The sequence below is a fragment of the Denticeps clupeoides genome, chromosome 14, assembly GCF_900700375.1.
Source record: "Denticeps clupeoides chromosome 14, fDenClu1.1, whole genome shotgun sequence".
NCBI lineage: Eukaryota > Metazoa > Chordata > Actinopteri > Clupeiformes > Denticipitidae > Denticeps > Denticeps clupeoides.
Genome location: NC_041720.1, coordinates 13,779,682 through 13,795,639, shown reverse-complemented (window position 1 = coordinate 13,795,639; position 15,958 = coordinate 13,779,682). Strand labels below are relative to the sequence as shown.

The window sequence follows — 15,958 nt, the reverse complement described above, 5'->3', positions numbered from 1 at the left end:
ATTATGTATTACATAATGTAATGTAATCCTTGAATTGGTGTAAGAACATTGCTCTACTTCTGTCTGTATCTTCAAATGCAAGCTGTGCATATTGTATTTCATTATTTTAAAGATAATGTCTTTTTTAAATCATGCATCACACTCAGTAGTAAATACAAAATATTTTTTTTCTTTCGTCATTGTAGCAGTGAGACTTTGTACAATGAAAATTGTAATTATAATAAAGAAAAATGCAATTAAAATAAAATTTTTTATTTAAGTTTAATTTAAAAGTGAATAAAATATGTACCAACAGGGCATGTACTGGGAAAAGAGGAACAGCACTGAGACGAATTTCTGTCTGCCATTCGCTGTCTGTTCCAGTTCACCTGAGAGATGTAATGAAGTCCATGCCGAGCCAGTACTTCTCAACATACCGCCCCACCAGTCAGGGGTGGGGCAGTGGTGGCATAGCGGTTAAGGAAGTGGCCCCTGAGCAAATCACCATCCCCACACACTGCTCCCCGGGCGCCTGTCCTGGCTGCCCACTGCTCACCAAGGGTGATGGTTAAAAGCAGAGGACACATTTCATTGTGTCACTGTGTGCTGTGCTGCAGTGTTTCACAATGACAATCACTTCACGTTCCAGGGTTTATATGCAGGTGATTTTCAAAATATAAATAATAATAGAACAACAATTGAAAAGGGTGTTTAAAATAATTAATATTAAACAATTCCATAATTTGTTTCCTTTAATAGATCCATAATATATTAAAACCAAATGTATAATTATTAATTGATTTATTTGAGAATAATTCAAATAAAATAAGGAAATAATGTGTTAATGCAATAATACTTTTTAACTACAATTATTACAAAAAAAAAAAGATTTAGATCTATGGATTTGTTCTGAGATCTTTAAAGAATGTGCGTTAATCAAATTCAAGCACCAATGCGGTGAATAAGAACAAATTTTGAATGAAGAGACTACTTTCACCACTGCTATTCCAGTGTCTTTTATTGCATTGTAATAATCCCACACACCCTGAAAAGGGGGAAAAAGTGTTTTCTGATACCATTAACATTTCATTATTGCTGAAATGATCCAAAAGCAAAATAAACAATAATAGTTAGTGCTGGTTCTAAATGTCCAGAGGAAGAGTCAAACAGAGCATGGAGAAAGCGGTTGATCAGTTTTTTAGGGTCTTGTCATGAACAACAGGAAGCACTTTTATAGACGTTTATGCATTTTTGGACAAAATACCCAGGAACTCAATTCCCTCAGCACAGATTCAGTATTAAAGTTCACAGTATTAGGAATGCTCTGGACACATAATGACTTCTCTTTATGCAGCAGTAATAACAGCGTAATCTTCAGGGTCCACTCCCATTTTAAGATTAGTTTGCTTTGAGAACAAGACTTTGACCCATCAAAGTCCTTTGATGCTGATGTAGCTGGACACTGTCACCAACATCCATGACTGCATTGTCTGCACGGCTTCCAGTTCAACCACTGGTCACCCTCGATTGTTTGGGGCAAAATTACTCCTGTCCTCCGGTAAGCTTGTGGAACAGCTCTTCATCTAATGTCTCGTTTTGATCTTTGGAGCGCGTTGACAGGAAAATGTAGCCTCCGATGTACTCATGAACAACCTTGCAGTCACAGCTTAAGCAGGCAAATGCCAATGATATACCTTGGTCAAAGTCAATAGTTACCTGTAAAAGAATTAATTAGGTTATTTCACTTATTGCCTCACACTGACTCTGGTGGAAAGGGTGTGGTCAGTAAATACAGAACAAGAGATATCAGTCAAGTTATCAACATACTCCGTTGACCTTCATTTATTTAAACAGGTTTGGGTAAACTTCTAAAACCTCACCACAAAATTAAAAGTGTTAAATAATTTGTATATACAAATAAAGATAAATAATTTAACATGTCATTAGATTACCTGTTTGATCTCCCAATTAACATTCCATTGCTTCATATTGGAGAACCTCAGTGTTGTGGTTGGTGTTCCAGTTGATATGTCAATTCGAATCAGGCGATTGAAGGAAATGCCAAGGATCTCATCTTTTTTGGATCCCCTGAAGCTGTGACAGTCGCACAGTATAAGGAATTACTGTTTGCTGACAAAGCATGGCAACAATTCCAGTTTTTGCAAAATGTATAATTACCGAACAACGTAGTACTTAATGCCAAACTCTGGCAACGACTGCCAGGCTTCTATGAACCGCATCTTTGCATCCATGAGGGACAACGATGACATGTTCTGATGGGCTTCCAGGATCTTTGTTGTAAGCTGCCATCACACCGACAACATGGACGTTATGGCCAACACTGTGGATTTTACCTTCATATGAGTCAGTGGTGTCAGTGATTTTTGTGTCCGACTTACTTGTTTCATTTTGTACTTCTTGGCATAGCGTGGGGAAACAAAGCACTCAGAGTTCATCTCCATTGAGTCCAGGTCAGGAGCGGTTTGACCAGGTGTGGGTGCAAGACTCTTCATTTGCAGAAATGACCGGATGCTTTTCACTTCTTGCTTATAAGAGCTGTAAGCCATGGTCTTCCCCTTGGAGGCCAGGATACAAGCAGCCTTCCACTTGGCATACTGTTTCTCCTTCACCAAGATCACAATGGAAGGGTTAATGAATCAGTTGATAAGTGAGCATCACTAGGTCAGCAGATTTCAAGCAGAAGAAGACTAAACTTTTTCAGGAGAACTAGACTTATATTAAAGAAAAAGATTGTCCAAGAATCCTGTTAAACAGCACTAAAATAAATAATTACAAAATGGTTATTCAGTTTCAGCATTCATGTATAATTGAAAATGTTATGGTAATTAAAGGTAAGACATGTTAATTGAGAGCTTAAGCCAAAAGTATGTGATTCTGTAGGTCCATCGATATGAAGTTCACCAATTGGGATTCAAATGTCAAATCTTGACATTCCAAATATGCTGCACTGGACTGCAGAGAAGGATCTATGTACATCTATAGCCCATTCTTACAAAACTATTTGTTTAACTGCACGCCGAACAGAGCATTAACTGATATGAGACAAAGAAAATTACATTGTCACAGCGGATATAGACTTCATTCATGCCATCTGCCACAGGAATCAACAATTTGATTCCAAACTTCTTTTCTGTCACATTGACATCTGGAACAACTTCACAGCCTGAAAAACAATTACGAAGAATTGTGAAGAAATTTTAATTGTGAAGAAAATTGTTTAAAAGTCATTTTACGGTAAAAGTAAAGAAAAGTAATTACCCCTGAGATGGAACTGCTCAATGGGCTCTCCATGAGATGCCTCCTTGTTCTTATAATAGGATATTGTGGTGTCCTTAAAAACAAACCAGTACTCTTTGTATGGTTTCAGTGTCAGTCGTTTTGGTCTGTAACATGTAAAGGAAACAAAAATCCGTCATGGTTGTAGACCAGGTTATGATTTAGCAATGAGAGTCCTTATCTAGGTCAAGATCAATGGGAGCCTGGACAAGAACCACCTGTCCATCCCAGGATCAAAACACAGGCACCAATATCAATGTCATTAATTCACCAAACCACATGTTTTTGGACTGTGGGAGGGAACAGAATACCTCAATAGAAACAAATTATGGAATTCCTCAACTAGGCTGCTCAGGTCAGGACCCCTCAGTGCAAGCACCTATGTTACTTGGTCTTGATTTCTGTGTCTATGCGTTTTTTTTGTATGAATCAGTGAAATATTTGATCACTCCATGGGCCTCATCATAGAGTTTGTAAATGAAGTTATTTCACCTGAAGAGTCTGAGGGAATCTGCCAATTTTGGGATATCTGTGATGTCTTCCTGTAATTGGGATAAGAAGGTGTTAATGCATACCACTTAACAGAATGAAAAAAGTGAAAAAATACATTTTCAGAAGTGTACATACCAAAATACTATCTGCATTTCCACCTTCCAGTGTCATCTCTAAGTTCGAGAGTGCAGCCTCAACTTCATCAACATCCTGTTCATTTGAAAGGTCGTTTGGCTCTGATGACATCGTCAACTTGCATATGTGATACTAGAAAATTGAGAAAGCAAAGTTCATTCACAGAAAATTGGTGCAACATTATACAACTTTTGTTACTACTTTAAAGCAATTGCTAAGAATGTTTTGCAATTTTGGTATCCCAAACAAAAAAACATTTTCAACCCAGTGGTGGACAGTAAAAAAGCAAAATGTAACTTGTTTCTGTTGCTTTTTCTTATATCGCTACTTTAATAAAGTATTTCTACATGATGAGACTTTTTACTTTAACTCAGATTTCTTACCTTTTACTCTACATTATAGAAAAAATGATGCTTCTGTCTAATAATATCAGATGGATAAAAATTATACAATTCAAAACTAAGAAGCATGCAGCAAGTGCCTGACTATGTAAGGGAATACATGAATAAAATATAGAATTATGTATAATGCCACGGCGAGTTTAGAAGATGGACACTTGACATTGGTTTAAAAAGATGAGTATAAATAAATGACAAGAAATGGCGTGCAACAACAGACAGCTTTCAAATCAAAACTGCACACGGGAAACAATGCAGGACAACGTGTGAGAATGGATGCCGCCTGGTTGTGGCCAATGGGCATCACATTATGTATGAAGTTCTCAAATCTTCTGAATTGATAAAAACACACAAGCCCATTATAGTAAATCGTTTACTATACAAACGTAAAGCAGGATTTTACTAAACTTTTTCTAAACCCCTGGCCCAACAGGTGGCACCAACTCACTTTATGGACTTCCTGATTTCCCCACGTGTCTCTAATCTGGTGTAATTAGAAGAAAGATAAATGTTGGTCTTTTTCTTCACTCTCCTGTCATGCTTTTGATCCAAATGTATGCTGAGTTGCCCTCTGCTTTTGTTTTGTGCATTTCTGGCCATTGCCCTGTGCTTATTTTTCTTTTCATTAGTATCAGACTAATTGACGACCTTTTACTAAAATATTGGGGAGGAATCATTTCAACTTGTTTAAGTAAGAGTCCTGCTCCAAAAAAAGAACAGAACATGCATGCTACTTTTACTACTGATATTTAAGTAGATTAAGTAGACAAATACTTTTTTACTTTCACTTATGTGGATGTTTAAATGCAGGACTTTTACTGGAGTAATATTTTACCTTGGGTACCTCTAGTTTAACTCTAGTACACGGTTTAAAACTTCTTCTAAATTCTTCCACTGGAATGTCTACTGACGTTGTTGTGAGGAGAAGTTTACCTGCAGGGAGGCAAACATCAGCATCTCTTCCTCTGTACAGTCGATTTCCTCCAGCAGGATGGACCAGCGTGCCTGCTCATACAGCTGAGTTATCCTGACCGCGTCGTACTGCAAACAGAGAGTTCGAGAGCTGCAATAACTGACAGGCACTAAGTTGTTGACTGGGAATTGCATTTTGAATGTTTCGGTGACGTGGTTTAAGATCATTTTCTATAATGTGCAATATGAACTGTGATAACCTCACACAGGCTTTGCTCACCTTAGGATTCAGGTCAAAGAAACAGTGGTACTTGAAGCGCAGCAGTAGCCTTTCATTCTCTTGAATATCCTGTTCCATTAAAGAACGAGAGGAGTCCAGCCACCTGCCAACACAACAACCACACGCCACCAGCATGAGCCTAGACAGCACAGACCACAAGTCCATTCCATTATACAGTAATAGAGCAATTGTGGAATTTCAGCCATTGGTGGTTTATTCGTTTTTGGCAATTCAACCTCTTTACATTGGATCAAAACTTTATAATACATGGATTATTATTTAACTAACAAATAAAATGATTAATAACCCAATTAGCTCTTTAAGCGTTGTAGTAGTTGTTTATCTTGAAGTTGAGCTATTCCACTACTACCATCATGTGACTCCAGTCGTGTGACTGGTACGAATGCGGAATTGGGTGACATTTGTCATTTAATCATGCTGAACAGGTGCTTGGTGCTCAGCATGTTACTCGACTCAGCATCTGCAAGTAAGCCTGATTCTTTTTTCACCCCTTGTCTCGCCTTGTCTCCTTCCCCTGTGTTTTTCAGTGGAGCACAGTCTGGTGCTGGAATGGGCTAGAGGGGAATGGCAAAGCTTTAATAACCACTTTGGGTTTTATTTTTGAGCTGCAGCCACAACGCTACCCCTCAGATCGGGTGAAATATGAAAGTGAAGTGATTGTCATTGTGAAACACTGCAGCACAGCACACGGTGCCACAACGAAATGTGTTCTCTGCTTTTAACCATCACCCTTGGTGAGCAGTGGGCAGCCAGGACAGGCGCCCGGGGAGCAGTGTGTGGGGAAGGTGCTTTGCTCATCGGCACCTCGGGATTTAAACCAGCAACCTTCTGAACCTTCTACAGGGCCGCTTCCTTAACCGCTAGGCCACCACTGCCCAAAGAACCGCCATTCTTCTTTCCCTGCTGACGGGACCTGCTGATGAGTGGTCTGAAGCATGCCTCTCCTCCGCCTCGGCCTAAGTAATTACCTACAGGGCATTGGTGGATGAATTAAAGTACACCTTCTGCCATCCAGATGGCATAGACGACGTGACCTCCCAACTGTATCACCTCCGTCAGGCTAGCGCCAGAGTTTCATAACGCTGGCAGCAACGACCACTCTAGATGTTGCAGTGCTGAAGAGGCTGTATTACGATGGTCTGGCTCTGCGCCTCCACCATGAGATTGTCAGCTGGAAGACGCCTGGCCCTTAGGATAGATCCAGTACCCGGAGTGGTTCCACACCATCGCCTCAGTCTCCATTCTCGCCCCCCCAGACCAGTGAGCAGCCGCTTCGACCCACCTGCATGCAGCTCGCCCGAACCACCCTGGACAATTCATCAATCCTGTGCTCCAAGACATGCTGGGGTGATGGGTTACCTAGATGCCTACCTGGACGATGTCCTGGTTTATTCCACCTCACTGGGAACCCATGTGCAGCATGTGAAGGGACTACTTCGCCACCGACTGTAGAGTAAGTTGGAGAAATGCGCCTTTCACCAGCGCTCCACCACCTTCATGGGGTTCATCATCTCACCCCAGGGGGTGGCCATGGAGCCTCAGAAACATGGTCCCTACCCACGACGCTTAAACAACCGCAATGGTTTCAGGGTGTCATGGCCACCTACAGTCCACCAGGCCGACCACCAACCCTTACACACCCAAACCATCAATACCTGGTGGTGTGCAGCTTTGGCTGAGGTACGGCATATAGTAAACGGTGATATACTCACTCACTCTTTTTGTGCCATACCGCCATTGGGGTTCCACAAATGTACATTGCTACATTCGCTCTCTCAATCTGCTCCATAATCCTTGCATGACAACTATTAGGGGGATTTAACTCAAAATTTGTAGATGGAAGTCATTCGAGATCAGAGGAATATGTATTTCGTGCACAATTACCCAGAATTAATGATGGCTTTGTCCACAAACTGCAGGGGCTGGTACATCTTGGCAAGCTCATCTGGGGCCACGTTCAGCAGACTAGTGGCCAGGGGATGCTGGGGGTTGTACTGGACCCCGTTTTCTGTCTGAAAAGTCTTGCTGGTGCTGTAGAAACCTGGGCTGCCTGCAGAAGAGACTTTTTCTTTAGCCCTTATTGGACCCCCCCAAAAAATGTACAGGTAAAAACAAACAGAATTGTGCAAAAAAATTAAATCAAACAGGAAAAGTATGAAAGACTACAGAAAACAAAAGACATTAGGGAACAAATGAACACTAATTAGGGCGGGTTAACCCAACCTGGTCCTGCAGCACGTAGTGAAAAATTTGTCTCTCTGGCTGCACCGTCTCATTTTTTTACATTTACATTTACAGCATTTACCAGACGCCCTTATCCAGAGTGACTTACAATCAGTAGTTACAGGGACAGTCCCCCCCCTAGAGCAACGTGAGTTGGGGAGGGGAGTGTGAGGGACAGGCGATCGGCAGGAGAAGGCAGAGATAGTCGATGCACAGAGGGAGCGTTCAGGCGGATCAGTACGGTTCAGGCAGCGGTCAGCAACGGGAAATCAAACGGACAGAAACACAAAAGTCATAAGTCGAGGGCAGCAGAAGAGGTTCGTATTCCAATATAGGATTCGACTCTGGTCTTTGTTCAGGTTTTCAGCAGCACCAGGTTTAATCCACAAATGTAGAGCGGGTGAGTATCCAAGATGGCTGCCAGGCTTTAAGGCCTAGGCTGACCTCGCCCGCTTCTGCTTCTGAGTTGTTGTCAGTGCACTCAAAAAAATTATTTGTTGGGTCTTCTGGTTCACAGGCGAGTGTGTTACCCACTAGGCTTCTACCACCCTCCCTCCGGTCTCAGCTTACCTCACCTGTATCCCCTCCTCCTGAATCAAACCAACACTCCACAAAAAAAAAACTGTATATATAGTAGTGGTGGGCCGTTATCGGCGTTAACGTGCTGCGTTAACGTGAGACTCTTATCGGCGATAAAAAAAATATCGCCGTTAATCTATTCACAAAGTTGGGTTGGGAGCTGGGTCTATACTACGCAAGCTGTTGTGCCGGAGCTAAATGGTTACACTAGATTTAGAAGTATATTTCTTCTTTCTTGTGTCTTTTAGTTTCCTATTTCCTAAAGACCTTTATTTTTTATTTTGTATACCTAGCGGATGTATACCTGCACTGTAGGGGGCGAGAACGAGTCTTCGAACTGTGAAATTACTAGAGCTGTAATACTCGGATCCTTTTAAGGATTCGGCTCCCTCTGAGTCACTCACTAAACTGATCCGGGTGTGTGAGTCACTTGAGTCACTTGAGTGGAGCGCTAACCCGCTCTCTGATCCGGATGCGTGAGTCACTTAAGTCACTTGAGTCAGTACGCACCCGGATCAGAGAGCGGGTTAGCGCTCCTGGCGGTTAACTTCCTCTACAACCGGACTCATGTAAACCAATATATTGGAGTTTACAATTTGGACATGGTGTAGTTAGGACTCAAAGGATTCGGTTCAATGGAGACCTCAGATTCGTGACTCATGAGTCATTTAAAGGATCGGGGCAATTTACCCGGGTGAGTCATATTTTCGCACAGCTCTAGGAATTACCACATCACGTGTCATGGAAACATGGATGCAGCTATGAAGCCGCCGGGTTTGCTTCAGGGAAGATTTATTTTTAAGATTAATCTAGATTCATTTAGATTGCTATAGATTAATCTAAATTAATTTAGATAGCTGTAGATTAATCTAGATTAATTCCAAGATTACAGTGAGATTAATCTAGATTAAGAAAATTAATATATGCCCACCTCTAATACACACACACACACACACACACATTAAAACTACAATATGATATACACAGAAAACAAAAGGACAAAAATGACACACCCCAAAATATTTACAATCATATGCTAATCACACACAAAAAAGTGACCAAAACACCTACACCAAAACCTTCAAACACCCCCAGTGATGGTATCCCCCATATACCAAAACACCTGGACCTGACACCCAAAAACAGTAACAAGCAGCCAAGATTTTATCATGCTGGCAGAACGCCACTTGCGTACTCTGAGCGTCATGCCGTGACAAATAGATACAGAGAACTATTCACAGTGGAAACAATCTTCGGAAGTACCAACGTTATAAACCGCATTAAAAAAGGCTGGATAGGTTCATGACTGATAAAATCTCACACCCAACGGACTGTCCGTGACCCTTCTTTTGGATTATCCTATTCTGGTCCTGATTGCTACTGATTATACCGACCAACCACTGCCTCAGCCTCCGACACACCAAGCCCTCCAGTTACCAAACGGCCTCGACTGACGATTTTCCAGCCAGCCTCCTTCAGCTACAGCTACGTCACGCTAGATCCGGTCTCCTCTTTATGTGCACCGTGCCTTCCTCCCGCTGCGGAGTGAACCCCAGGACCAAGCGCGTCTGCTCACAATAGTAACTGCACTTCATTGGTGGTTTGGTAGACAGAATGGTAGAATATATAACATTTTATATGTTTGTGCGTAATAAACAGACACATGACCCAGTCTATAAGTTGGAAAAATGAACAAACAAAGCATTTGTATAGGTTTACCTGAGGCTCCTGTAGCTGTGCTCCCAACAATATCTGCTGTCAGCAGGTCATCCACGACCCAATCAGGAGTCTTGTCTTTCTTCTTCTTCTTCTTGGGGTCATCTGGTAGTCTTAAGAGTGATAACTCTTCTGGTCTGCTTATATCTAAGAATTGAGAATATTTAAGATGAACACATTAAACATTAATTTTATGCAACATACTCTTCAAATGACCAAAAGTAATTAAGTGTTTTAAAGCGAGGGTTATTTAAATGTCAGAACCAGAGGTGGAATGAGCAGGTGGCTGGAGTCAGTGAGGGGAAGAGCGGGTGGGGAGAAAGTGCATCTCGCTTCGTGGCGTGAGAGGCACGCCGAGGCTGGGGAGACTGCGCCCATATCGCGGCCGAATGGAATATAAACGTGGGTGGTCTCGATGGGTAAGTCTTTACTGGGGTGGTAGTAGCCTAGTGGGTAAGACACTCGCCTATGAACCAGAAGACCCAGGTTCAAATCCCACTTACTACCATTGTGTCCCTGAGCAAGACACTTAACCCTAACTTGCTCCAGGGGGGGACTGTCCCTGTAACTACTGATTGTAAGTCGCTCTGGATAAGGGCATCTGGTAAATGCTGTAAATGTAAAATGTTCACGGGTGCCGGGGATTCCAGTGAGTTGGGGAGGGGAGTGTGAGGGACAGGCGGATCAGTGCGGTTCAGGCAGCGGTCAGCAACGGGAAATCAAACGGATAGAAACGCAAAAGTCATAAGTCGAGGGCAGCAGAAGGTGCTGGTATTTGTTCAGGTTTTCAGCAGCACCAGGTTTAATCCACAAATGTAGAGCGGGTGAGTATCCAAGATGGCTGCCAGGCTTTAAGGCCTAGGCTGACCTCGCCCGCTTCTGCTTCCGAGTTGTTGTCAGTGCACTCAAAAAAATTATTTGTTGGGCTAACGTAATTCAATTATGACACCTATTTTCACACATTTGAATTATGCTATTTGAAACTAAGGCAGGCAAATAGGACCCTTGTGTGGAAATAGGTGCCAACAAATTATTTTTTTGAATGTGGGATTATTCACTCGCCCCCTGTGGCGGGGAGGGCTGCTCAGACCCATCAGAATGTTTATACACACATTCTCTCCCCACCCCCCAAGTTAAACATAATGTAAAATGTTTAAAGCAACACACTCACTGCAGATTTTGCAGATTTCAGCTACAGTCTTGAACACCACGGTGGAGTAGCTGACGCTGAGCCGCACCGTCTTCATGTTGGGCAGCTGCAGGCAGAGGAACTTGTGCTGGGGGGTGTAGTGCAGATCGGCGTCTGCCTGGATGCCGTACTTGTCCAGGGTCCAGTGGGTCTTCAGCAGCCAGCACCTCTTCTGCTCCCACCAGATGGCATGATCTGACCAATCTTGAGGAGCCCCTGGCAGCAGCACAAACACAATTTTTGGTTAATTCATTTGTGGTATTAACTTATTTAAAAGAGGATAAAATGATAAGCATAATATATGAGAATACATAATGAAATATAATTTTTTTTTGGCTGAAGCCACTGAATGTGATTGTTGTAGGATTGTGTTGGGAGGGAAACTTTCATCCACGTTCCTGAACGCTGTCTCAGTAATTTGCTATAAAGATGCTGAGTTCAGTTGTGATCTGTTATGTGAATGTTTCATGTGTTCAGTAGAGTGATGGCCGAGAGGCAACAGTGATAATTTGTGGGTGTGCAGAGATTACGCTCTGGCCGAATTCACAGTGTGTTAGCTCGGCCCACTGACATGTGCGGCGTCTCACCAACACAATAAACAGAGCCGGTGAAGACTAGGTTGCCTCACTCATGGCACGATGGGAGGCATCATCAGAATTCAATGACAGCCTGGCATCACCTGGAAAATAACTGGGTGCAACACGGTGACTCTGGCTGCCTCGTGCGGGGCCATTAAGCCCCAACCATAGGCTCGCAGTCCGATTGGATTACTAGACACTGAATCACAGGCGCCCACGCCTTCCAGACTACCTGTGAGTCAGACAGTGGTGCACAGAGTATGGAGGTGGGCTTTTTTTTTCTTAAAGCTCAGGTGAGAGACTGCCGTGCCGAACAGTCCGGAGAGTTGCTGAATAGGCATCTGCGTTCCTCGGCTGGTTCCTCAATAAGAACCGCCCACATCGAACTTTAGCCCCACTGGCTGCGAGCAGTGAGTCAGTCCCAGAAGCCATGGAAATGGGGCACAGGCAAACATGGGTGTGACGAGAAATCAGAGTTCTGCCTTCTCTCTGTGACTTCCGTCGCAAAAAGCACTACAATGTTTTTTTTGTTGGGTGGATTGCAAAAAAATTCTATGTGAGGTTGTTTCACTTCTTCTGCTGCACAGTCCAATGTACTGAACCATTACCATTTACAGGTAATGGGGATAATTTCTTAGTGACCCGCATGTATTCATTCATTTACAGATTATCAAGCAAATTTAATAGCATAAAGCAACAACTACACTCATTCAGCATTATTGATAAGATTATGGTTTTTGCCCACAAATCTGACAAATTTGACTTTTTTTATATTTATTTGAAGTGAACATTTCTGTATTCGGAAAGAAGACACAATATGTAATATAATATAATATAATATAATATAATATAATATAATATAATATAATATAATAGTTGCAGTTTTGCCAGGTCACACACAAAACAGCCTGAAACCATATTCGTGACAATTATTCTATATATTTCTCTTTCCTGCTATATTTAATTCTACTTTAACTGTTATAACATAATAATTATAATGGCTTATAGAAGAATAGAAATATAATAATATGTGTGCAAACAGAAGATTTTTTTCTTTAATACAAGAATGATAATATCTCTGCACCAACTGTTTGACAATACGCTATGTTTTTGTCCATTCAAAGGGATGATGACTTTTAAATTCTGAAATGCAAAATATTTTATGCTTTAAGCACTGCCATTATGTTACTCTTTTCATTTGTGTTAATATTACTGATCTGTGGAATCAGAGGCATGAATCTTGATCTTCTGCACTGCACTGGCACCAGTTAATAATAATAATAAGAAGAAGAAGAATAAGAAGTCATTGTGATATTGCACTTGTAAAACGCAGAAAAAAATATATATATACTAACTGATCTTTTCAACCAGCTTCAGCATGAGTCCTCCAACATGGAGGACCCCCTCCACCCTGATTTTGAACTTCATGCTCTCCTCCAAGTCATGCTGGTCCACCACCACTGTCAGCTCGAAGGAGTTCTTGCTATACTCTTTGGTAGCCATGGCCAAACCTGCAACGGTAATTAGTGATCTAGTCATTTCTCATTAATAAGCATTTCCCCACAAACAGCCGTTGTTGTTTCCTTTTGTGAAGGCATCTGAACAGATGCCTGGAGTTCAGACACTCCAACGGGGGCCGAAAAAAGAAGATACTGAGACAAAAGCAGAAGTTGGAAGAATGGAAGTGAAGAACAGAAGTGGAGAAGAGGAGGGGCCTGTGCACGGCTCCACGTTCATCCCTGGAATTCCTGACTTGCAGGAACACGACCTGGCGTGGAGGAAAAGAAGGAGCGCCCGAGTGAGGTGGCAGGAGAACAAAGCCAGCGGCGAGGTGAAGACCCCTCTGCCCCGCTCCGTCTGGCGTTATTGGCTGCGGCATGCGGCCCCGGTGTGGCACAGGACACGAAACTTTGGAGAGGAGCGAGTAAAACTTGGAAAGAGGCAACGTTAAAGCCTGGAACTGCACCCACCCACTATCTGTGGCCCCAGGGCCCTGAAACAGCAAATACAACATTCTTACAACTCACAACGGGTGAAACGAGAGAAGTTTATAGTGAACGAAACTTTCTAATATTTATTACACACTATCACATTACACTTCGTTTATTGCACAATTAATGTTAAATATAAAACGTTGATATCCCAAAAAATGTATAAATAAAAAACCAAAACGAATCCTCATCTTACCGAAATGTCACGCGTATATCCAGCTTGGTTCTTGTCCCTCCGCTTTCTTGCCTGTTTCTGCCTGTAGAGGAGTGAGTCGCATCGGGGCGACGCGTTCACCTGAAGCCCGCGTCCCGGACTGGATCCCGCCCAGTTCCGCCAGGTGACGCTGCAGGCGTCCAGACGGACCTTGGGAAGCGGGGTGGGGGCAGACACCCTCGGGCCCTGCGTGATAGTGGATGCGTTTCGAACGGTGCGTTACACCCAGGCGAGGAAAAAACGAGGCTGATTCGGTGTAATTTAGTGCGCGGAACGGAGCGGGTAAGTGGTACGGCTTGGGGACCGGCACTACTTGAAGGCTGCAGTGCTACGCGCATTGATATTCAATCGAGGCCGGGCTTTGGGAGTGGCTCGCCCAATCAGATTTTAGAACCAGACCAATATGCTTTGCGATGAGCCAATAAGACGCGAGAACCCTGGATCGCGCATACGAACGACGTGTGGCGGAAAAAGCAAATTTTTACTTTTTTATTTACCCCATGAAAGGTTCTGAATTCGCAGCGTAAAGAAGAGCAGCGTTGTGTTCAAACGTTTTCTTTTCTCCCAACAAGTACCAAGTAAGCAAAGTACAATTTCTTAGCAACATGTCAGCAAAAACCTGCTGCAACAGGTGTACAGTGTTTTATTAACCACAGACGTAAACGTGACGGTTCAGACATAGGAAGTAAAACGTTGCTGTTGTTGTTGTTATTAATTATTAACTACAACAATAATAACTGAATCTATACTGAAACTAAACCACTTAAATCAGTAACTTTCTTCTGTCTCTTGTTACTGGGCACGTCATTAAGCCAAACTACATATTATGAGTAATTATGGCTAATAAATAATTGCTTTGTTCAGTTTATTATTCTTCTGTACCTTTCTGTTCCAGCCTTTAAGGTTTGATGGCTCTCTACTGGAAATATGAAAAATGGTAAATGGGGCAGTGGAGGTCTAGCGGGTAAGGAAGCGGACCCCGAATCCAGAACCACTGAGCTGCCACTGAGCAATGTCCTTTTATTGTTGCTCACTGGTCAAAGCACAGGTGAAGGGTTAATTGCAGAGGAATGAGGTATGATAATTTATTGGTTTTAATCCATCACCATTGGTTAAAACAAGGGGTTGAAACCAAGGGTGGTGGGTTAAATGTAGAGTGCATCGTGTGCTGTGTATCACAATGACAATCACTTCAGTTTCAAAGTAGTGACAAAACCAGAAAAGGTCAATTGTTCACTTGCATGTTTTGCCCAGCAGAGGGAGACATTGGAAGGCTCGTGTGCAACACCTAGCAGCCACAATTTCAAGGGCTCATAAAGCAGGCATGCAAACCTTTTGTCCGCTTTTGGTAATTTACCACCTGCATTTTGAACCCATCTTAACCCCTCTGAAATACAACATTTCTTGACAAAGCAGAAGATGAAGAAGAAAAAGAAACCGGCAGGTGCTGCGAGTCTCAGGCAATTTAAAATTCTCAATGATTTAAAAATTGGACTCCCGAAATGGAAATGGTCTTGGCCTCTCTGTCTCTCATGTGTGTGTGTGTGTGTGTGTGTGTGTGTGTATGTGTGTGAGTAAGGGGGGATTAAATAAACATGAAAGATTAGGATGTCATGTGCAGTGTTAAAACTGTGGAATATACGTCCAAGGTATAAAGTGTCATCGCTCATTTAACATGACTGAACAACTCCTCGAGAGCAAACAAACACTCTGGCAGGAGGCCACTGTCAGCGGAACTCAAGTTCAATAGATGATCCTTGACCCAGATCTGATTTCAAAGCCTAGCACAACAGCGGACTTTTGCAGCACAAGGTAATGAAAAAACAGAAAAAGTTTAGAAGAATCCACCAGCAGGTCTGCATGCAGGATGAGATTTAATATTCCGTCCTGCAGGTTCTGGTTTCGCTTGAGCTCCGCTATTGGGAATGACCTTGAAAGAAAACATGCACGTAGA

The 15,958-nt window shown here is 42.5% G+C and overlaps 1 protein-coding gene across 1 annotated transcript; it reads right to left on the bottom strand.

Moving 5' to 3' along the window:
• Window positions 1-976: 976 nt before the first annotated feature.
• Window positions 977-14,282, bottom strand: fermt1 (FERM domain containing kindlin 1). The gene is made up of 15 exons (XM_028953328.1): window positions 13,987-14,282; window positions 13,155-13,310; window positions 11,204-11,437; window positions 10,036-10,179; window positions 7,399-7,564; window positions 5,494-5,596; window positions 5,235-5,342; window positions 3,904-4,035; window positions 3,769-3,818; window positions 3,259-3,383; window positions 3,057-3,163; window positions 2,379-2,603; window positions 2,158-2,282; window positions 1,932-2,073; window positions 977-1,695 (listed from the first exon to the last, which is right to left on the bottom strand). The coding sequence occupies exons 2-15, from the start codon at window positions 13,300-13,302 to the stop codon at window positions 1,522-1,524; spliced, it is 1,983 nt and encodes a 660-aa protein (XP_028809161.1). The 5' UTR covers window positions 13,303-13,310; window positions 13,987-14,282; the 3' UTR covers window positions 977-1,521.
• Between the last annotated feature and the right edge of the window lie 1,676 nt (window positions 14,283-15,958).

Coding starts and splice junctions, on each gene's coding strand:
- fermt1 (XM_028953328.1), bottom strand. CDS start 13,302: ATGGCTACCAAAGAGTATAGCAAGAACTCCTTCGAGCTGACAGTGGTG. Junction 10,180..11,203: donor TGAAATCTGCAAAATCTGCA/GTGAGTGTGTTG, acceptor CTCAATTCTTAG/ATATAAGCAGACCAGAAGAG. Junction 3,819..3,903: donor GAAATGCAGATAGTATTTTG/GTATGTACACTT, acceptor TCCCAATTACAG/GAAGACATCACAGATATCCC.